This window comes from Monodelphis domestica, chromosome 5, assembly GCF_027887165.1.
Source record: "Monodelphis domestica isolate mMonDom1 chromosome 5, mMonDom1.pri, whole genome shotgun sequence".
In the NCBI taxonomy this organism is placed as follows: Eukaryota; Metazoa; Chordata; class Mammalia; order Didelphimorphia; family Didelphidae; genus Monodelphis; species Monodelphis domestica.
In genome coordinates, this window is record NC_077231.1 from 30,712,845 (window position 1) to 30,735,912 (window position 23,068).

Sequence of the window (23,068 nt, forward strand, 5' to 3'; positions counted from 1 at the left end):
CTGGAGCAGTGTGGTGAGGATAAAGCAGAGAACAGGATTTCTTAAAACATTCATTCCTGTTGCACCCATTTGGTGTGGGAAGAATAGATTTAAGCCATAGCTAGAGTGATCCCCTAAATAACCCCCTCTGGCTCCATAGCTCTCTATCTCTGTCTCTACCCTCTCTACCTTTTCTGTGCCACTGCCTTTGTCTCTGTGGATCTCTTTCTGTTTCCCTCTCCCATTTCAGGCTTTTGGTTTGCTCTGAGTCGATGTTGGCACAACCCTTTCTGCCCTTCTCCCACCTCCAACATTGTTTTGACATCCAGGTATCATAGCCCCTTTTCTTTGAATAGGTAGTTGTAATATCTTTCCTCTTTTACTTCCCTAGCCCCTCTTCCTCCTGGTTCCTGGGTTTGCTGGTTCATTTTGAGGAGCTAGCATTTATCCAGAAGCAATTCCAACATATCCCCATCTCTCTGCCATGAAGACTCCTTCAGGGACATCAACTCACCTAGACTATACGTGTGCACGCTTTTCCTACGTAGCAGATGGTGACGCATAATGGGGGGAGGGGAGAGCATGTGCTTTCAGGTGTGTAGGGACACGTGCCTCTAACACACAGGTTTACACACTCTTCTCTTCCTCCTCCCTATATTTAGATCAGACCTTAGGAACTCAAAGCACTAGAGACGTACCCATCTGAGCAGAGTGTTTCCGAAAAGAGGATTCTTTCTCCCTACTCTACCCCATTCCATCTAGATTCACAGGGCTCACAAATCCCTCTCAAGAAAAACAAATAAACAAACAAAACCTTCCATCGAATTATCCTAGTTTCCCCTGGCTCTCAGGAAACTCCTGACCATCCTACAGGCTAAGAAAGGAAGGGGGATTTTATTAGCAGCTTGAGGGAGTAAGAGTAGCTGAGAATCCCTCCCTCTTCTCTCAGACTCTACCATGACATTGAATTCTAAGGACCAGGAGGGAAAAGTTCCTTCCTTTTTCACCTCAACCACTGGCTTGGCCTAAAAAAAAGCAAAACGAAGGAGGGGTGAGGTTTGGAGTTATTTCCCTAAATCCTGGGACCAGCTAACCTCCAACTGAGAACTCCCTCTCCTCAGCCCAATTTGGGAGCTCAGGAGTGTCTAAGCCCTTGAAGGATGAAGAGAGGGGAAAAAGTCAGGGGACTCCAAGCTCCACTGGGGGAATGAGAAAGCAGATAATCCTTTATTCCTCCCCTCCAGCCTACCTCTCATTCCAACCAGTGCTCATGTCTTCAAGACAGTCCAATCCAGAAAAGTTTTGAAGTCAATTAATTATAACCAAGGGCAAGAGTGGAGAGAGTGGGTAGAGGAAAGAGTGAAAAGGGATGGGAGAAGAGGGAAGTTTGCTTTGCACTCAGAACAGGAAGATTTCAACAAGCAACCAACACAACTCTGTCCCAATCTAGACTTCTCAGTTCTCCCAGGCTGGAAAGGTTAGGGGAGTGAGGTAAATGAACTAAATCCTCCCTCTTCCCTAAGTCCCTTATATTGAATAACTTGTGATTGGGAGACACTGCGGTGAAGGGGCAGGAGGGAGAGATCAGTCAAAGAACTTAGCACCCCCCCACCCCAGCCCCCCACCTTCAGTCTTAACCTACTACTCTCAAAGGACCTCAGCTCTCCTCACCCAGACCCAACCCCAGGCTGCCTTGGCTGTCTTTTCTTTCCAAAGGACTCCTTACCCTTCTCTCCCTTGAACTGTTCTCACAACTAGATGGGGGAGTTCTGTGGGTAAATCGGAGAAAAGGAGAGAGAGAGAGAAGAGAGAGAGAGAGAGAGAGAGAGAGAGAGAGAGAGAGAGAGAGAGAGAGAGAGAGAGAGAGAGAGAGAGAGAGAAAATTAACTTACAGCGTTCGCCTGGGATTCATTTGCGAAGATGTAACCTCTCTTAACATCATCCCCAGCCGCCGTAATCCCCTCTAACTGCCTGGCTCTCTGTCCTAGCATTAAACCTCACCAGCAGCTGCGTTGCTGGACAGTTAAGATTATATATGATGTAAATATATTGTGGGTTTGTCAGCTCTCCCTACACCATAAAACTTGGTTTAATGACATCACGTGGTCCCCCAAGAGCCACTCACGGGCCTGCCTTCAGGCCATTCACATAAATAACCTCCAAAAGTTTCAAACTCCTAAATTCACATAGAAGCCATGCGTTATTTCTCGAATGCTCACTTACACTTAAAAAGCCCTCTTTGCTTCCTCCCTGTCCCCCACCCCGCACCCCTTGCATGGTGGGGGGGAGGGGGAGGGTGGGTCCTTATTTATTTATTTACTTACTTAGTTACTGACTTATTTTCATAAGGACCTGTCGCCTTCCGTGGTCGTGTGATTTTTTTTTCCTTCTTTTTTTTTCTTCCTCTCTCCTCTTATTCCTCAGAGTGGGCCCGTGCCCCCCCTCCCCACTCCCTCGGGAAGGTAAGTCATGCTTCTTCCCCTTTTTTTTTTTCTTGCTGCCATAAGGGTTGGGCTCTAGGGAGAAGGGAGGGGGCAGGGGAGAGAAGTGATCCGTGGTCTCCGTTTGGAACTCCTATGCAGCCCACCCCCCAAAGCAACTCTCGTGAGAAACGCAAAGGCCAAATATTTAGACGTTGTCTGTAGTTGCCAAGATGTTCGAGTCCCAGGCCCTGAGGCTGGAGATGGGGTGTCGATTGGGAGCTTTGACTGTTTTGGTCTGGGAAACGAAGCAATAGAGAGCCTGGGTGTTAGGAGGCAGGAAGGCCCAAGGCCACCATGACAGAAAGCTGAGCAAAAGGAGACGCTGGAGCTGGCTCAGAGAGACAGCAGCAGAGTCTATGCAGGCCTAGAGGAAGGGGAAAGTGAAAAGTGACTCCGGGTTTTTCAGGAAGAGAAGGGATAACCACCTGGGAAGAGGAAGTCATTGGGGTTTCCAGCAACGGTCTTCACAGGTCCCCTGGGGTCCTATTGAGAGCTCCATTCTTCCACTCCCCTGGGTGACCCTGGGAGGGCCCCACTGGACGGAGAGGGACTGGGGAGCAAGCGCCGCATCCTCTTTCTTAGTTAACTGCTACCCATCAGGAGACAACAGCGATTTTCCTTGCTTCAGCGATCGCCCAATAGTTTTACTCAGCATGGAGAAAAAATTAAAATAACTCCCTGAAGAAAATTATACATTTTATTTCAGAGAGAAAGTGAGCTAGCGAGACAGATAATTTGCAGGGATCACAGGCAGGGAATGCAGTTCCAGGGACCCCAGAGGAGGGAGTCACAACACCAGCCAAACCTTCATTTAGAACTGGGTGTTCAGACCGAGTTAAATGGCCTGGAAGGGGACATAGAGGAGGGTCTATAAGGGGAAAGGACCCCGTAGATCCCCTCACAGAAATAAAAAACAAACAGAACAGGCTGTGCTGAAGGGAAGAAGAGTCAATACAGAGGATTATAATACATCCCCAAACTCTCCATTCTTAATAATCATAAATATGATCCTCACTTTCCCTCCTACCCAACCCCTGGTCTCCACTTCCTTGGGACTTTCTCTTTGGGGGCCTTAGTAAATTGAGGCCCAGTTCCTGGGATTTCCCCTCCCACCCCCCATCCCAGGCAGTTCAGGAGGGTGGGGAAGGGTAAAATGGCATCAGACTCCAACTCAGGAAATTACCCCCATTGTAGAAGGCGGGGAGGAAATGCTATAAACTTTTATGGGTCCTTAGACTGCTGTTACATTTGTTTCTACTGTACATTGCTTCCTCATCCTGCCACCCTCCTGTCCCCACTGTCCAGTGAGGAGAATCCACAGTGTGCCCCCCCTCCACAGCCAGCATCACTGGGAATTTTTTGCCTCCTCTTTCCCCCTAAATGGACCCTAAAGGACATGCAACAATAGGTACGTCAATAAAACACAAAATAGATTTGAGCCTGTACTGCTCCAATTACCCAGATAATTAGCATGCCTGCATAGCCCCTTGCTCAACAAAGTGGGGAGACAGACCTAACAGACCTATTTTATACCATACAGACAAAAGCCCGTCTCTTTCCCCCTTCCATCTTCACACACACACACACAATTTCATGTAGTTCTTCCCAACAAGATTTTAGCGAGAACATCATATGTCACCACCTCTTTTTCCCCTGTTACCATCAAGATGCCCAGACAGGGTGAGCGGCTTCATCCCAGGAGATACCACTTGGGGAACCGTCTGAGTCCCTTTGTGGACAGATTCAGCCTTTCCTAGGTCCCCGTCTTTCCATTTGCCTTTCTCCTACTCCTGACAGTCTGTGCCAAAGGACTCAAGAAAGGAAACCTGCTACTTAGTTCCCCCAAAGCTTCCCCTCAAACTGAGAGGGGAAACCCTGGCCACTGAGCCATGAATCTTCAGCTGCTTTTTAGCAGAGTTCAGTCACTCAACAGGACCCAGGGAAGGGTGCCCCTATACACAGATTACCTATATAAACAGAGATTATATCATCTATACAGAAGGAACACATCCATACAGCAGAGCATTTATAACTGGTTCTGTTTCAATGTATGCCCCCAGCCAAACCAAGCAGAAGGTGCTTCCTCCCTCCTCTCCAATTCTGGAGGCCTAGCTATCTAAGACACCCTTCTCTCCTTGCCAATCAACCTGGGATCCCCAAAGTGGGTCTTCAAAGCCCTTCCTTAGGAATGACCTCCGAAGGTAGAGGGCACCCTACAAAAACTTTGGATGCCCCCACCCCGTTCCCTCTCCCTTCCCCGTCAAGAAAAAGAGGATTCGGTGGCTACCTTCGGACTTTATGTCTATTGGTCTTTATTCAATATGACAAAATATAGTTTCATAATGGACCCGGAGTCAATAAATAGGTGGGTGACAGTGGTGGAGGAATTTCCTCCAAAGAAAGTTGCCAGAAAGGGACTACATGGTCACCAAGCGTTGGTACTGGAGTCAGAGAGCACATCACATGAAGGTGGACCCCAATACATACAAACAGTGCAGGGACTCCGGGGAGCTGGCCCTCGGCATGCGGGGAGCTGGTTTGGGGTGAAGTTCTTCCCCCCAAACTCAAAGGAAGAGGAGTGCTTAGGGACATCGAGAGGGCCTGGAAGAGGGGGTCCAGAGTTCGTTAAATTTTTCCCCTTTCATATGTAAATCATAAAAAAATAATAATAATCTAGTTTAACAAACAGAACAAACCAACGAGAACAAAAAAACAAGCCCGCTCACACACAGTCAGACATCATCACTCACACGTAGAGAATCCCTCAGCACTGGGAAAAAGCCACCCGGCCTGGGCCTGGTCCCAACTCGACAGCTCTGGAGCAGGGTCCCCTCTAACAAAGAAAGGCTGAAGGTCGGCTGAAAGGGGGAGTTCCACATTTCAAGCCCAGGGGGTTCAAAGGTGGTGGCTCTGCCCAAAGAGGGTTGCAGAGGGTGGTGTCCAAGCCACCCCATTACCGGCCTCTCTTTCAGGAAACCAGGGATGAAGGGGTCAAGAGTCTGGGGCTAGGGGGTTCTTGGCTGCCGCCTTGACTGCTGGAGGCAGAGGTACGGGGAGGATTTTGAAGGCAAAGAGCTCTTTCCCTTCTCGGCCTGCCCGGGTAGGCAGTCCCGGTGTCTAGATCATTTTAGTGGGACCCCCTACGGAGATTTCACTGGGTTATTGGGTCGCCAGGAGGGCTTAGGGAGCCAGACTGAGGAAAATGTGAATGAACACAACAGCACACTCTGAGCCAAGCTTCGGCTGGAAAGCTGAATGCTAATCGAAAACGCTTTTGTCTGCGGGGTTGGAAGAGTCCGTGACAAATCCCCCCAGTCCCCACACGCACCTCCACCCCCAGCCCCTAAAAATGTTCACACACACACACACAAACACAAACACACACGGAAGAAAATGAAAAGTTTCCCCAAGGTAGATCCAAGCCAACTAGAGAAACTATTGGAAGGGTGCCGTATCCCCAGCTCCCTCTTCCTTTTAAAGAGCCTCTTTGCTTTTTAATTTGGAATCCTTCTTCCATTTCATCCTTCGGTTCTGGAACCAGATCTTGATCTGTCTCTCGTTGAGACACAAGTTGTTGGCGATCTCAATTCGCCTTCGGCGGGTGAGGTAGCGGTTAAAGTGAAATTCTTTCTCTAATTCCAAAGTCTGGTAGCGCGTGTAACTGGTTCTGGATCGCTTGCCGTCTGTCTCTGGAATATAAACCCCACCCCAGCAAGTGCAGGAACGGGTGAATAGTTTTTTAAAAGTCCCACCGTCTCCCCACCCCACCCCCACCCTAAGATGGGTCTCAGAACTAGCCCCATCGGACTGGAGAAGAGGGCAGGCGGGCAAAGGGGTGAGGGAGGGAACGAAAGCAGCCACTGGCCCTAGGGAGAGGCTAAGACACTTGGCTCTGAGCTCGGGAAACTTTCCGCTCCGACACTCACTTACCCAGAGGGGGCCGAGGGGGATGGGGAGGGAGACCCGGACTCCATCGAGACAATGAGACCTCCAGACCCGGGCACAAGGGGATCCCCCTCCCTTCTCCTCCCTTGCTCCCTCCCTCCTTCCCTCCTGGCTGGAAAGCCTCCTCAATCCCCCCAAATGGGAAACGTTTCCCTCATAAAGGGGGTGATGGTGAAGAGGGGATCCCCTCTCTGCCAGGCCAGTGTGCCTTACCCCTCAGATCCCTCTATTTTTTTAACTCCCTCCCTCCCCCCAAAAAATTGAATATTGCCTTTTATACACGTTTTGTTCCTATGATCCAATTATGTCGTCGTAAATTTGGGCGCATACAGCCTCTAAGCCTTTTAGTGGACAGTTTTACGAGCAATTGATGCCTGCACCGTAAAATTTATGGCCGCAGGTTTTTTCTTTTTATTTGCCCCGTATGGCCTATAAAACCCAGGCGGACCCGAGCGCACAAAATGAAGCCCTAAAGTTTACCGTGGCTCATGTGGAGTTTGGTCATCCACGGGTATATTTGTGGCGGGGCCGGTGGCTGACTCAGTCCTGCGGGCTGCCCAGTCTGAGCCTGTTCTTCCTTGATCTCCCCACTCCCCTTAGATCTGTCCTCCAGCGCCGGGCGAGCCGCCTTCTGATTGTACATCCCGGGGTTTAGAGGAGCCGGTTCGTCTCTGCCCAGAGCGTGTCCCGGAGCTGCCACCGTGGTACAGGCGGGTCGGTCTGGGTGAGGTCTAGGAGTGGCAGCCATGTCTAACCCGTGGAGAGAGTTGGAAGGAGCAGGCGGTGGGAAAGTGATGCTTAAGTCCAATCCACTGTAGCAGTACCTGGATGGCTGCACCTCTGAGACAGATCCATAGTTCCCACAAGTTTGCATGCTATAGGCAGGAATATTAGGGCTTTGCTTATAGAATGAATTGGCTACGTAGGAGCTCATGGCGGGGAGGGACGAAAAAAATTTCTGCACCCTTTTTGATTAAGGGTGATTTGTGACTCTTTGAAGTTGAGGGGTTTTTTGTTCTCCAAAGTGCACAATTTATAGGTGGAGATATCTCTTTCTTTATCCTATGCGCGCTTTCCAAATAAGGGATCCTTAAATAGAGTCACGTGACTCCAGCGGCCACTCATAAATTCGGCTTGATGACCTCCGGGAGGTTAGTGATGGAAGCCGGCGAAACGCATCTTGATATGTTGGCACAGCCCAACCGAGGGGAGAGGGATCGAGAGAAAGGGAGAGAAGAAGGGGGAGAGGAAAGAAAAAAAAATGGTTGTTGGAATTAGGGGGTAGCAGGGACAACGAGTCCACAGCGACACCTGGCGTAGGCTCGTTAGTACTGCACTCCGGCTTGTCCTCGCCTCTCCTGGGTGGATTTTTCTACCCTGGCGAAGAGAAGCTGTGCTGTTTGCTACACAAACCCCCCTGAGTTGGCCTTTTAAATTGTATTTAATTTTAAGGAAAGATGGGGCCTCGTTTAGGATGCGCAGAGGGGCTTTTCTGAATAGATTGTCGCCCCTCCCTCCCCCAGGGCCTTCTACGATCGCTGGAATGAGCTAGTTTACAAGAATTTGTGTGTGTGTTGGAAAAGGGGGGAGAGAGCTGAAAGGGGAGCAGACGCTAAATCCTTCATTTAGTGGTGGCTGGAAGTGGGTCTATTTCCACGTTTCCTAATTAAAAGGGCCGAAGCCTCTTGCCTCGGGGGGGAGGGGTAGGAGCAAATAGAGCTCATTAGATTGCCAAAACGAGTGGACTTGGAGGGGGGGTCCCATCACTCGGGAGTGTTTGGGGAAGGGGAATGCCTGCATCTACAAGAGTTGGGGAAGCTGAGGTGGGTGTTGTGCAGGCAAAAGAAGACTGAGGGGATGTCTAAGAAGGCCTTGGAGGTGAGGAGAAAATAATTTTGATTAGACCTCACTTCACATCCACTCAGATCCACCCCCAGAGCAGAAATCAGAGTCAGTTAGTGGGGGTAGTAGCATAGACGATGGGTGTTTTATGAGAAGTCAGACACAAAAGTCTGTCAATGAATGTGGTTTGAATGGAGAAAGGGGTATCAATGTGTATGTAACACACATGTATCCAATATGTCTCTATAGGCATAGAAAAGAGATATTCTTTGAAGTCACAGGAAAGTAGGATTTGTATAAATTTTTTAAAAAATCTTAAATGGCTATTTCAACTCTATGGGGCAGGTGTTTGCAGGCAGGAACTTTCTGAGGCCTAAGGTATTCTGGATTAGGTTCCTAAAAGTCAGACTCTCTATGAACTATGAGTTTCTTTGGAGAAAGGAAGGAAGCATGATAGAAAAGAGGGAAGACTTTGGGGTAACAGAGAGGAGAGGGGGAGCAGCCAGCTAGAAGAGGTCCCAGATCAGGAAGGGAGGGACATGGGTTCCCAATTGGAGGAGAGCCCATCAGGATGTCTCCTGGTTTTCATTCCTATTTCCCCAACTCCAAATCACTTTCCTTCCTTCTTCCTTTCTTCCTTCCTTCCTTCCTTCCTAGGGAAATCTCTGCCCCTGGATTGAGAAAGACCAAGATCTAGCAGCTGCCTGAGATGTATGGGGTTTGAGAAATCTTTGTTTTTGATTCCTCTTGAAGACCCCAATTTGAGTCAGGCTTTCTAAGCAAGGGAGAGGACAAGAGAAGGCCCAGAGCAGGGGAAAAGACCAGGGTGAACTTTGTTTTCCTCCAGATTTGGAACAGTGAAGGGTAATCTGGAGGAGAAGGAGGACTGGGGTGCTGATGGGAGGCCAGTGAAGAAAGATGTATTTTTCGCTCTTATGTCTGTGTCCCAGCAGAAGAAAGAACTGTTTCCCATCTTGATTTTTCTTATCGTCCTTGCATCTCCAAATCCTCTGCGAAATGCCTCCAAATCGGTTCTTCACCTTTTTCGCTGCCTCCGCCACACATTTCGCCTTTGCCAGCCCCTGGTTCAGGGGTCAACTTGCCAGCTTTTTCTCTCTTCTGGGAGCTCTGCGCCTGGAGAGAACTTCTTTTCTGTCCTGGATTTTATTTGGGGGGTGGGTGGGAAAGATGGGGTCAGAAGGCAAATCTTCAAGGTTTGGAGTCTTTAAGGACACTCTGGGTGTGGGGTTTGATTCCGACCTGAATTATTATTGGCTTTTAGAAGGACATTTTCCAGTGAGAAATTCGATTTTTTTCTAGGGGGGAGGGAGTGGGAATCGAAGACTGCCTTTTCCCGGGGAAGGGAGCGAAAGGAGCTTTTCTCAGCTCAGAGAAGGAGGACAAAGAGGAAGCGGACAGAGAATGTTTCGGGGCTCCTGCTCGAGGAGTTTTTGAGAGAAAGAAAACCAGAGGGGAATGGAAGTGTACAGGGACTGGAACTGGGGCTGCGGGAGAGAAGCAGCCGCCAGGGGAGGCATAGAGACGCAGCAAGGACTCGGCGCCAACACCAACTTTCGCCCACGATGTACTGGAAAGAGATGGGGCGAGCGAATGAGCAGAAATCAGGATATGAACTTTTAAAAATAATATCAGTTTTATTAAATACTCGAGGACCGGTCTGGGAGACGAATTTATACAGGAGGGTAACACGAGGGGCATTTTTTTCTTTTTTGTATTTTTTCTCTTTTTTTTCCCTACTGGCTAAACAAATTTCATTCATATTTCTTTCTCCTTTCAGTCCCCCCACACCTTTTTTTTTTTAATTTGGGATTGGAACATTGACGGCGCTAAACATAAATATAAATACAGAGACCACAAATACAGCTAAAAATATTCACACAGAAACTGTCACAGTTTGTTATATGCCATAATGACCCCCGAGGATTCTTTAAATACGATTGGGCTATGTTGGAAAATATGTCGGAGCTTCGGGGGGACTGAGCTGGGGTACTGGGATTAGAACTGGGACCGGCGGGGCTTGAAAGAGGGAGAAAGCTTTCTGCCCACTCCAGCATCCCCCTGGGTTGTTTAAGACCCTAGGAGTATCGCTAGGCAAGGCCTCGATGACTCACTCGCCTTTAGAGCCCCTCTGGCCCCTGGGGATGCGGAGTAGGAAATAGGCGCCTTGTGGGTCGGCTCTTTGCTGCTGGGCCTTGGAGTGGGGCTTGGGGTGCAGGAGGGCTAAAGATCCAGTCCTCATTCAAAGTGAGCCCATTGGTGTCCGAATCGAGGTTCAGAGACCTAGGCCCCCAAGGCCGGCGGGATCAGGGAGGTAAAGGGAGAGGAGGCCGAAGAAAGGAAAGGAAAGGAGGAAGGGAGGGAGGCAAGGGAAGGGGAGGGTGTTTGGGAAGAAGGAGCAGGGCGAGATCTGACTTGAAGGTCCACATTTGACTCCCTAGTCTTCCTGAGGGAGTCAAAATATAAATTGTGCCAGTGATAAATATAGGGTACGTGAGAAAGGAGGAGAGCAGAAGGTCTGGGGAGGAAGAGGAGAGGAGTGAACTGGGGAGTGAGGGGGGTTGGTAGGGGGAGGCGAGACAGTTTTCACTCTTTCTGTTTTTCTTCTTCTGTCTCTTCCCGCTTCTCCTCCTTGCCGCCTAGGCTGTCGGCTGCGGCCCCTCCGCCGCCCCCCGACAGCGTGGAAGTGAGATTAGACTCCTTTTTCCATTTCATCCGGCGGTTCTGGAACCAAATTTTGATCTGTCTCTCGGTCAGGCAGAGCGCATTGGCGATCTCGATCCGCCGGCGCCGGGTTAGGTAACGGTTGAAGTGAAATTCTTTTTCCAGCTCCAAGGTCTGGTATCGAGAGTAGATCTGCCGGCCGCGTCTCCTATCCGCCCCATAGCCGACCCCTAGAGATCCGGACACAAAGCAAACTAAAAACAATTAGTAAGGGGGAATGATCCCTAATAATTCACCTAAGGGGGGGAAAGTGTCCTTGTCCCGCCCAACTCCCTCAGCACCCTACTGTACCCCTGTCTCCTCTCCTCTGCCCCACCCCCACCTTTATTCCTCGAAGCCCCACAGAGGGGGAATACTTGGACCCCAGCTTCCTCCTAGGTCCCCCAATGTAGGCAATGGGCATTGTCCCAGAGGTGAGGGGATTAAGAGGAGGGTGAAGTGCTATTAGGCTGAAGGAGGAAGTCTGCAGCCTAAGTTTAACGGGGGGTAGAAGGGAACCCCAATTACTTAGGGGAGGGGGAAGAGAGGAGAACCCTCTAGAAGTGCATTTGACTTGATTTTCCCTACTTTCTTAGGGTCCCTCCGCTTCGCTCCCTCTCCTAGCCTTTAGAAACTTCTCCCCCTCTCTTCTCCTCTCCCCTCCCCCTTTACTCTTCCACTCTGCCTGACTCCACTTTTTAGGGGTTCCCCCAAGCCTTCCCAGTCCCAGTTCCCAGCCTAGCCTCACCTCTCCCTTAGCTCGCCTGCGACCCCTCCAATCCATCAGGGGAGAGGGAGCGAGGGAAAGGGAAGGAGGAGGGGGAAAAAGGAGGAGAAGAGGGGGCCCTGTCTCGACGCCGGCGAAGAGAGGAACGTGATTGTTTTTATGGCGCTATAAAAAAAAAAAAACTCTCTCCGCCAGTTCTTCTAGGGAAGCTGCTCAGAACGCCAGTTCACTTTATTTAATTTATATCTTGGAGCTGTAAAACTCACCACTGTGCGAATTCATTCGCTGCATCCAGGGATAGATCTGGATACTGGTTTTCTGGTCTTGGGGAGCAGTCCTGCTTTGCTCAGAGCTAAAGTCCTGGGCCATTGAGGTCTGTGTGTTGTGTGCTAAGGTGTTCTGCCTGCAATTTGAGAGCATGTCTTTTTCCTGGTAAAAGGAATTAGATCCATAGTCATACGGCCCCCGGCTCGAACTGAACACGACATTCTCTTGTGGCGAATAAAAGGGAGACGAGTAGATCCGGTTCTGTGCCACTGCCGCTCCATAGGTCGAGAAATGTCTCACTGGATCATAGGCGGTGGAATTGAGGGCGACGTTGGGGAGAACGTCCTGACCCCCGGCGAGATGGCACGATAAGGACGGGTTAGTGAAATAGGAATTCATCCCTTCGCCTTTACCTGGTCGGGCTATGATTTCTTTAATATTTATTTCTGTCTCCAGTTTGTACTCGGAACTAGATGGTTATAGGGACGGCTCCAATCCAGGACAGACAAAATGACAAAGTCAGCTGACCCCCTCGGAGCCAATCGGAAGCTAGATGTCAAGAAGGGGGAAAAAAATCGCTCCTGCTTCTGTTGATTCCCTAGTTGAGACTAAGTGTGTGCATTCAAAGTAAGACTTGGATTTCTTTTAATATATAATATATTAGGATATAATATATATCGGTGTAGGAAACCAGGTTTAGGGAACAGAGGAAGGGGAGGAGGGGCAAAGCAGGCCCTAGAGCCAGCCATAGAGGGAGAAATTCCCCTCATGAAAATCCCACAACCAATGCTAACCCAGATTAGATTTGCCCAGAAGCTGATCTGAAGGAATCAATGCGTTTCCATCTGATTGTGTTATATGTATGCTCGCATCTCTTTCCCTAAAATTGTCCCTGCCCAACTCAGGGTTGAGCCCCTCAGTGGGCTGAGGAACAATAAGGCACCCACTCCTAGTTTCCGGGCTCCCTCTGAGTGGGAGCTCAGACAAAATACATGGGTCTTTCTACTGTTTAAAGAGCAAAACATTTCGGAGGAGGAAAAAAAATTCCATTAAATATAGTGGTCAGTGGAGAAAGAATGGGCCTGAGAATCTTGAATGTGGAGTACATTTGGGGGATCAATTCAAAGCCCACGTATGAGACTAGGGGAGCCCTCAACTTTACAGAGAGAGTGGGAAGTTATAGAGGTGAACTGGAGTAAAGGGGACCTGAATTGTGCTCTTCTGCTTCCCCAGGCTTCTCCTGGGGACTACTCTTGAAAGCATTCTTCTTAAAGGGGAGAATTTTGTTTACAAGGTTTATAGGGTTGTTTGTGGTCTTGTTTTTATTTTTTTTTTTTAAAGAGGGGGAGAGAGAGAAACAGAGAGAGAGAAACTCTGAGGGGTTTTCTGGAGACATCAACTGTGTTTATGTTGGAGAGAATTTATGATATGGAGAGGGTTGGAGCTGGTGGGATAACTCACTGAAAATCAGCTAGGAATAATGTTCTTGGAGAATATAAGATCTGTTGGGACTGAGGGACTCTCCGTCCCCAAACCTGAAGCTCTATGTCCCCCTCTGGACCTGCTGCTTGTCAGTAGATAAGCACCCAAACTCTAGCTTCCAGGGTTTGGAACCCAACCCAATAGAAAATACTCCCTCAAACCAAGAGGAATGTGGCACTTGGACCCATGTACCCTCTCAGCAACCTTCATCCCCCATCTGTCCCTCTTTTTTTTTTTTAACCAACTTAGTGCATTTAGCAGAGGAAGGAAAGGAGTCGAAGGCTGCAGAAGGAACAGTAGTGGCAGAACATACTTAGCAGAAGGTGTTGTGATGAGGTTTCTCTTCTGTTAAAGTCAAACTTAATTCATTGTCAGCGACATAACCCAGAGATCCTTTGATTTGACAAAAGGGGGGCTGAGGGGGGGTTGAGGAAAAGAGCCCATATTTTTCTCCCTCTTTTTGGCTATAACAAGAACCCGGATGTCGAAGGATTTTATGATCTTTTCCTTCTGTGTAACAAAGCGAAGTAATCAATGGGTAGCAATAAAGCCATAAACGGGACTACACTGGGAAAAAAAAAAACTCGTTAATTCATCTTCTATAACATTACGGTTTCCCTGGAGTTTCGCAGGGGGGAAAAATAAAGTTTGTAACAAAAAAGAAGACAGTGTGTCGTGGCTAAAGGAGAGAACATGTTAGCTAACATGTTACCTTGTTACTCGATTGATGTGTCTTCCTGTGAAGCAATTTGGGTTGCCTATTTAAAAAAAAAATCATTCCCATTCCAGATAGTAGAGGCAGACGATTGGGGGGGGACCCTTCAATTGTTTAGGGATTTCCTCATGGCCTTCATGCTTTCTCACCACTGAGGTGGAGAAGAAAGGAGGGGGTGGGAGAGGGATTATAAATTAAGAAAGAAATTTTGACATGTGTTATCTCATTTTTAATAACACACCAGCACACGCGTGTGTTGTGTTCCTCTCTATAGTATCCAGATGCCCCCGAATTCATGGCATGCCTAAGCAGTGGTTTGCAACAGCTGGCTTGGTCTCCAGGCTCCTGTAGGGTAGGAAAGGGCAGAGAGAGAGAACGTGGAGAGGGAGGGGAAACTAGAGAAGAGGCAGAAGACAGATTTTTGAACCCCTAGAATGTAAGGCCACCCTTGGTGGGTCTCCCCACCTCCCTTCTGCTTGAAGAGTGGCGGTGGGTGTAACAAGTAGAAGTGGCCGGAAGAGAGAGTAAATTCTTCCCCATTCCAGAGAGTGATTGCTAACAGAGATAAATCATGTCAATGATATTTCCTTCAAGATATTAAATTGTTGCAATGTACAACAAATTGAATGATATAAGATTGGATGTCTTAATGAGGTTTCGTTTTCAATGAGTCTTGATTTTTTAATGTATTTTTTAAAATCTTCTCATTTTATGGATGGGGGCGGGGGAGGGAATCCTCGGAACCTTGAAAGGGCTTCTGGGGGAGCTCCGAGGTGAACCTCCCAGCCCGGATGCCTAGGTCTGCTCAGTCCCCACCCCACCCATCTCTAGCTTTTGCCCAGGTCGAAAGAGGGTGTGGGGGAATCTCTGCATAGAAAAGAACTCCTTGGGCCTTAGGTGCTGGCCGGCGGGGGTGGAAGACCTGAGCGATAAGAATGTAAGTCTCAGTCGTGGAAAGTTAAGTGTTTTATTACATCCCTAAACAGAGGGCAAAGACTTAAAGGTCTGGTGGATTTATAATGAACAGAAAGCAGCTGCTGGGGGGGGGGGGGAGTGGGAGCGATATGGAGAGAGGCATGAATGTTGGAATGGAGATAGAGGAAGGAAATTTTAAAATAAATACAAATAAATTCCTTACCACTTAACACTTGCAGGAATATTAATTTAAAAGCTCATACCTCCCTCACCTTGGCTTCCTGAGGGACCGAGTCTCCCCCTTCCAATTACATCTCTAATTACACCACTGAATTTTGCTGGAGGGATTCACTCCGAGACAGGGAGAGGTTTTGGCCTGAGTGGATGTTCTCCCCAGTCTGATTTTTCTTTCTTTTCTTCTTCTTTTTTTCTCTATCCCATTTCTAATTTTCTGGCAAAAGAAAACCTGTCAATGGGGGGAGAGCTGGGATTTTGATTTTTTTCTCTCCATATTTATTTTTCCCCGTTAAATTTGTCTGAAAACAATTATGGAAACTCATCAGCAGAAGCAAGAACAGATGTTTTATTAAAACTGCAGCTCAGCTCTGTAAATATGCAGAAGTCCCGGAAAGAGAGGGGTGGGCGCAAGGGGGGGTGTTGAAATTGGCGATGGTGGGGGTGGGAATTTGCTCTTTGTTGCTACAAACCAGACTGGGAGAAATTATCAAATAACCTTCACCAGAAAGGATCCCCTTTCTCCCCCCTGTTTTCCCCTCTATCCTACTTCTCCCAAATAGGCGTTCACTGGGGAAATACGTGCAGAGTTGAACACATTCAAAGCTGGCTCTCTCTCCCCTCGGTAATTAGCGGATTGATGAGCTGAGTTCAAAAACCCCAGAAAAGGGAAAAGAGAGAAAAATCTCTCACTTCCCCCTCCCCTCCCCTCTCAACCCCCAAACCACATGCTTTCCATGATCACTAATTATAGGAGAGAAGCTAACTTCAGACGCCTGGGCCTGGAGATTGGAGAACAAGTCCCTTAGTCTGAACTTTATGCAGATCGGCAAACGTGGCTGTTATGGAGGTTAGGGGTGTCTTTCCGAGGCTGCGTTCAAGCTCACTCTAATTCGCTCTACTCTCCCCCGATTTGCCCAACAGAAAGGTAGTTAACGGCGTTGAGCTTCCATTTAAATTGAGATCTGTCCCTGAGTAGGGCTAGAAGACACAAGTATCAGTTTTTTCGGGGTCAGAAGATCCACCCACCCCAAAGGGGATAATTCTTAGGCAGCGGACTTGGTTCAAGCCGTATCACTTCCCTAGTCGTTCGCCTTCGGTTTCTCTTTTTAATGAATAGTTACCTCCACCCCCACCAGAAGCTCTGAAGCTAAGGGGTGCTGAGGCTTAAGGGGGGGTTGAGTGGGAGGGGGAGCAAGAGTCATCTCAAGATAAACTCTGGAGCCTGTATTTTATAGCCTTCCTCGACCCATCTCCAAACCGTGTAACAATCTTTGCGACTGTAAATTCCCTAAGCACAGGCAGACAGACAGACGCGCACACACACACTCCCCTCCTCCGAGGGCCTCCTGCCGTAGCCTCAGAGTCTGCAAAACTGTATTGTGTCTCTCTCGACACTTGCTGCAGTAATGAGGGGGCTCAGCCTCTCTGCTTTTCATCCCTGATGCCAAACAGGAGGTGCCCCTCTCCTAACCCCCGGGGCTGAGCCCCATTTCAAAACCGGCTCCCGTTAGGGCTTCAGGAGAAACGGGCCAGGTCTGTTTTTGTGCCACAGGGTTGGAGCTGAAATCCCTCTTCTAGAGAACAGCCCGGATCAATAATTGCTCAGGCCCATCTCAGCATTTCATTATTTGCTGAAGGCTCTGCTATTCTTGGCTCTCCTGGGGAGTTGGCTTGAATATGATTTGATTTTTTAAAAAGGAGATGGGGAAAAAGGCCTACCAATGTGTCCTGAGTTCTGTACACAACCCCCTTTGATTCCTGCCGAGCGCTCAGAGAAAGATCGAAAAGATATTCTTCAAGCTGCAGCTGGAAATCAGGGACCCAAACAGGAAGGGGACAAAAGTGGGACCTTGTGTCCTGATCCCCACATACTGGACTTTCTTGAGTTTTAGAGTGGGGGAGTGGAATAAAAGAGAGCATTCCAACCCTCCAGCTTGCCAATGTCCAGTTTGGAGAATCAAAATTCTCCTTTCTTTCCAGTGTTTAAGAGATGAGAAAACAGTGGTCGAACTTTGAAATCTCTAACTAAGAAATGGAGCCTTTCCCCACCTGATATTATCCAATTCAATTCCCCATTTCACTCATGTGTGAGGTGAGGATCTCCTGGAACTTGATGGGGAGAGGGGGGTAAAGGAAGACGCTGAATTCTGGATCCTGTCAGAATACACAGGAAATCGGGAAACACCTCCGTGGCCCTCGCTAATTTACTCCTTATTTCAGGCAAAGGGGAGGAAAAAAAGAATAGTGGTGGGGCTGTTTTTGCTTTATTTGCAATTAAAGAGTAGTGTTTAATGAAGGACCTCTCATAGTATGTAAAATTTCCCCTCTGTTGGTACTCCATCCCCCAACTTCTCTGTCCAGGTTTCTCCCCTCTCTCTAATCCCTTCCCCGATCCAAAATCTGGAACCCTAGTTTCTTGGACATTTTTAGTTCTTGAAGTTGGAGAATATAATAAAGCAGAGGATCTTCATTCCCTTCTTCACACACACACAAACACACACACACACACTTGTCCATGCTTCATAATGCCAAGTCCTGGAAATGACAACTCACTCCCACTAGCTTTGCTTCCTCCTCTCTTCTTTGCCCAAGACATCTAAATATCCATGGGAGAAGGGGGGCAATATATTGAATCTACAAATAGGAAACCTCATTATGCGACTCTGCTTCCTACTTTGGGGGAGGGTAGCTCGAAGGCAGTGGAATTGCTGTGTAGGATCAGAAAGAATGGCCTTTCCATCCTAGCTACAGAGAAGGGGAAAATCACAGAGTATTTCCATTCCCAGACCTGAGAAAGGTCGATGGGATGTGGAGAGAATTGGGGGAGATAGGTATTCTGCTCTTTGCCAACTTCCCTTCTGTCTTGCTACTCCCCTCCTCCTCTTCACCCCAGTATTCTCCCTGCATCCCCATGACTTTCACGAGTTTCCTCAAATCCTAGTGTCGCCTGTGCCCATTTCAGGAGAGTTTATGGGAATTGTAAAATTCAAGAACCTGGCGTTTATGACGTCACAGTGAGTTGTCATGAGGAAATTGTAAATGTCGTAAAAGTTATATACAGCGGGAGTTTTGTGTGTGTGTTCCCTCCCTTCCTCCCTTCCTCCTCCTATTCTCCCCCCTTCTCTCTCTCTCTCTCTCTTTTCTTTTTTTTTGGCCTAAGTTTTGCTGCTCGAAAATAAAATGTTATTATGTTCTGGAACGATAAGCCAACAATGAAGCATCGTCTTCATTTCCCTATAAATAATTTTATCCTTTATTGTTTGCAGACCTGAAAGAACCATTTAATCTGCGCTGGCAAAAGGGGGAGAGAGATGGGGAAGGGGGGAAATTAATTCCAGAAACGAGAATATTACTTACTTCGATGATGCTCTTTTAGATTTGATAGCTAGGAGCAAAATTAAAGGCGAGGAGCGAGCTCTCCGACTCCACACCTGGCGAGATTGGAGATTTATAGGATCTTTAGCGAAGGGGCAATTTAATTTTGTAGGATTTGCTTAAATTCACTGCTATTTTGGGGGGCTGGGAAAAGAGGGGAGGGAGGGGAGAACGATACGCTTTATCTAGCTTTATGAATCCTCCGACATTACCCTGATTTAAAACTCAACAACCTGCATCTCAGGGAAAAATCCTGCCAAAAGAAATGGGGGAAAGGGAGGGGGTAGAGAAATAAAACTTTCTCAATGACTAGATCCCATTCCAGGGTTCGTCACTAAGGAAGAGAAAAGAAAGTGGGAATGGGGGAGTTTACTTCCCATCCCCTCCACCTCCTGTATACTCGGAGGTTTATTGTGTTCCAATAATTCCCTCAATCCTATAAGTAGCTACCGCTTTTAGGGTGCCTGAAGTCTCACCCACTCCAAGGGAGGAACTGGGCCAGCCTGGGCCCTGACGGGTTGAGGGTCACCGAGGCACAAAGGTTCTCTCAAGCTAGCCGCTGGTTTGGCCGGTTTCTAACACAGGGTGGCAGCAGACCAAACAAGTAAACAACACAGACACAATAAAAATGGGGCGGCTGCCAACAGCAGGGGAGGCAAGGCAGTTCTCAGTGTCGGCTGGATTGGGGTAGGGACCTTGGAGAGGGGAGGCTTTCTTGGCCAGGGTCCCCCGAGTTCCTCAGAAGCAAGGCCTGAAAACCAGTCAGCGCTCTCTCGCTCTCTCTCTCTCTCTCTCTCTCTCTCTCTCTCTCTCTCTCTCTCTCTCTGTGTGTGTGTGTGTGTGTGTGTGTGTAAAGGAAACTCCTGACTGAAGGGAGCTTCTGGAACGAGTTTGAACATGATAGCCAGGGGGAGAAACAGGATTACCCAGGAAGCTGGGGGGAGAAAAATTCTCCCCCTACAGCCAAACTTCGCCTTTATGTGTTGGTTTTTCTTTTTTTTAAACCAAAATGTATAATTCTCTTCCCCCTTAGTCTCTCATAGTCCTTAAGGGGCTCTTTTAGTATCCCAGTGCTCTGCCAAAGGAGGGTCTCAAAGTCCACAATCCCCCATTTCTCTTTCAGCCTGGGATCCTAGAAATCTCTTGAGAGAGATAGGTCCTAGGCCCCATTCCCCTAGCAGCCGGCCTCTCCTCTCTTGCTCTGGCCCTGGCACAGTCTCCTATGGAGGGATTAAAATGGTATCCACAGCAGTAACAAGATATTCGCCTTTCAGCCCAGTTCCATAAACTCCCTAATCCTTCCCATTGCCGCAGCAAATCTGGAGGAAGAAGGAGACTTCTCTTCCTTCATTCCATACACTGGCTACCTCTGCATCCACTGGCCATTCTTGCCTATTTCAACTTCCATTCAAAGACACTGCCAACTGCCCCAGTAGCCAAAGAGCCAGAGAACCTCAGACCGAAAATCCACTTCAGAGGAATCTTTACTGCCCTTATCAACACCACCTTGAGTAGCAGGGCCACTACCACTATCCCCAATGCCAACCCTCCAAAGGAGCAGGGATATCCAAGAAGGGACAGCTGGGACTCCCAGTTGAGCTGGAATATTTGCCCAACTGGTTCCCAGTCTCCAGTTGAGAGGGTTTGCACCTCGACCCAGGAGAAAAGGAAAGGTTTGCAATATAATGGAGTTCACCAGGACCGAGGGGGCCCTATTGTTAATTCTATTCCTCCTTAGAAAATATTATCAGAGCTAGAAAATAATCCAGAAAGTATATGAGGAAGTAGACTATGTACAGGTATTTCTATAAGCAAGGGACAGCTGGGCAGACCCCTATATTATTCTGTGTGTATGTTTAGACATATAAACTCATCTCTATACAACACACTATTCGTGACATGAGAGCATCTCTCCATATGCCAAATATTCTGTTTAGAGGGTATATATATATATATATATATAACAATACAATAATAATACAAATAATAATTCAAAATATGACACGACTATAATGTAAAAATAAAAACATAGGCACAAGCATATAAACATCAAAATTCATAATTATTCTTTGGCGAAATTCACACCTGCACACACACACATATATATATATATGTTTGCAATATTAATCAAACCATATGTAATCAAATTCCCTGATTAGAACAAAGCAACACATAAAATGATATCCAAATCACCTCTACGGATAACAATATAATATTCTCTTGGGGTGGGGGTAAAGAAATTCTTCTCTTTAAACAGCTCTGCACCAAAGAGAAGTTTTACAAATTAGAAGGAAAACGAAGAGCCAGGATAACAATAAATGTAGTTTCTGACTACACCAGAATGGCCTTGCTTGTAGTAATATATTTCTATCACCATGTGCAAGCATTTTATAATGAACCAAATATATGGATGCCTATAAAAGAACGCACAGTATTCTCTGAAACAGATACAAATGCATACAGGTTTCCACATACATTTAAATAAACGTTGTTTCACTCACAAACTTAATGTGATTTATCTGTATAGCTTTTGTTATTATATATTTGGCACGAATCTATTCTCTAATTTTTGCATCAACATGTCTATGTATGTATATGCAGAAAAACAGAATAAATACACATCTGCACTATGTGGGCGCTCTATAGACGCTTTTTATGGCGACAAAGTACATTTAAGCCATCGAACCCAGATATTTAAGTGTTCCTGCGTTAAGGGGGTAGGAAGATAATAGAAAAGGAGAGCAAAGAAGGGATGATAGGAAAAAGGCCTAGAGCGGTGGCGCGATCTCTTGTCGGCGGCAGGGCCAGAGTTTATACCTCTAGTTCAGAGGCCAAAACAAGGGCCGAACAATCGCCGCAGTTGCCTCGATTTCCCAGATCCCTCCCTCTCTACATCCAGTCTAATGGGGGTTGGGGGGGGCGGTGGTCTGTGGAATGGCTGCGAGATAGGAAGGGGGAGGGAGGGTTGGAGCAGAGGAGAAAGGGTGGAGAAGAGGGAGGGAAGGAGGGAGGGAGGGACAGAGAAGAAAATCAATGGATTAAAAAAAATTTCGGGATCATTCTGCCAACTGAGGGGAAAATCCACGCGGCCTTTTGAGTATCCTTTCTGCCCTTCTCTACGCCCCTCAAATCAGGGCACCAACCACGACAACACTGCAAGCACCAACCTACGACTTGAGCATATTCAACCAGATTGCAAGACAAAATCCGAAAGAGCATAATACACTCCACAGACAACGCCCCCCCCCCCCCCAAGTGAGAGTTTTCTGGTTTCATTTTCCAGGTAAATTCCCATTTTCCCCAATGGACTTCAGGTCCAAAGGGGCCACACTGCTTCAAGGAGACGCTGCTTCTCCGCCAAACAAAGCTCCCCGGGTCCCACAAGAGAGCAGCTCAAGATCCCCTCGATGTAGCTAGAGCCCCTACAAATAATAACAAACGAAAGCGAAAAACAGAGACGTCTCACCCGAACGCGGCTCCCACTTTAATCCTTGGGAAAGTCCTATTTTCTGTCCACCACGGTTGGCCATTCCAGGTTCCCATCGTCTGCCAACCCTCAGTCTGAGCCCCAAGACTCCGGGGCTTTGGGGAGCGAAGCAGGGGACAGGGAATAGAAGGCGCGGCCTGAGTCCCCGGGGCGCGGCCAGCTTCTCTTACCCAGAGTCTGGGCGAAAGAGCCGGGGAAGGCAGCAGAGCTGCGGCCTCGGGCCCATTTGGAAAGAGCCTAGCCCTTTTCTAGCTCGTAAACAAGAAACGCGAAATTAGCCCCTCAGCCCTGACGCCTCTGCTGACACACAAATCCTATGGGGAGGGGAGAAGGGGGAAGAGAGAAAATCCCATTTCTTCCCCCCAGAGACCACCATAAAGGCCTTTATGTCTAGTGCAGAATGGAGAAGATTTGGGGGTGGGTGGGAGGGGAAAGGACCACTTGGGGTTGGGGAAAGGACTTTGAGAACGAGGGCAAACAAAAATGGCTTCAATTGACTTAGACTAAGTTGCATTGATGTTTTTTATTTTTGTCCCCAAAAGGGGGGGGGCGCTTTTTCTTCCCTGGGCCTTCCCCCCTTGTGTTCCAATAGGATTTACTACTAGGTAAGGGAACAAGAAAGAAACCAGGAGCTGGGCCGCCCCTCCCCCACCCTATCCCGAAGACCCAAACCTCTGGGGGGAAGGTGCAGGGGGTGAAAGGTTGGGGAGGCTGAGGAAGGAGTTCTTGGAGTTGAATTGAAGGAGATCTGTAACTATGCCAATCTGCCAGGTTTTAGCGACTCTCCAGAATTCCTGGTAAACAAATCTAGGTGCTCTCAGTAGTTAAGCTTTGGAGATGAGTGTTTTTATGGGCACACGCGCAGGCTAGCGTAATCATGAGCACACCAGTAT

General features: G+C 48.0%; 3 protein-coding genes across 6 annotated transcripts in view; all 3 read right to left on the bottom strand.

Moving 5' to 3' along the window:
• HOXC4 (homeobox C4) overlaps positions 1 to 23,068 on the bottom strand; it is a 44,704-nt gene that overhangs the window by 19,226 nt on the left and 2,410 nt on the right. For 2 of the 3 annotated variants that reach the window (XM_056798018.1, XM_056798017.1), the window contains exon 1: positions 1,872 to 1,992. The exons of the other annotated variant lie outside the window; for it this stretch is intronic. The gene's annotated coding sequence lies outside the window, so the exon portion shown is untranslated. Of the gene's footprint in view, positions 1 to 1,871; positions 1,993 to 23,068 lie in introns of those variants that run through there. 3 annotated transcript variants of the gene reach the window in all.
• On the bottom strand, positions 4,755 to 9,744 carry HOXC5 (homeobox C5). Its single transcript, XM_056798022.1, has 2 exons — positions 6,888 to 9,744; positions 4,755 to 6,151 (listed from the first exon to the last, which is right to left on the bottom strand). The coding sequence occupies exons 1-2, from the start codon at positions 7,339 to 7,341 to the stop codon at positions 5,937 to 5,939; spliced, it is 669 nt and encodes a 222-aa protein (XP_056654000.1). The 5' UTR covers positions 7,342 to 9,744; the 3' UTR covers positions 4,755 to 5,936.
• On the bottom strand, positions 9,880 to 22,145 carry HOXC6 (homeobox C6). 2 transcript variants are annotated; one of them, XM_007506208.3, is made up of 2 exons: positions 11,964 to 22,145; positions 9,880 to 11,185 (listed from the first exon to the last, which is right to left on the bottom strand). In XM_007506208.3, exons 1-2 carry the CDS (start codon positions 12,361 to 12,363, stop codon positions 10,854 to 10,856), a joined length of 732 nt encoding a protein of 243 aa, XP_007506270.1. In that variant the 5' UTR covers positions 12,364 to 22,145; the 3' UTR covers positions 9,880 to 10,853. The 2 variants fall into 2 exon arrangements, with proteins under 2 accessions (XP_007506270.1, XP_001364878.1); XM_001364841.5 differs by having other exon boundaries at positions 9,880 to 11,161; positions 11,964 to 22,141.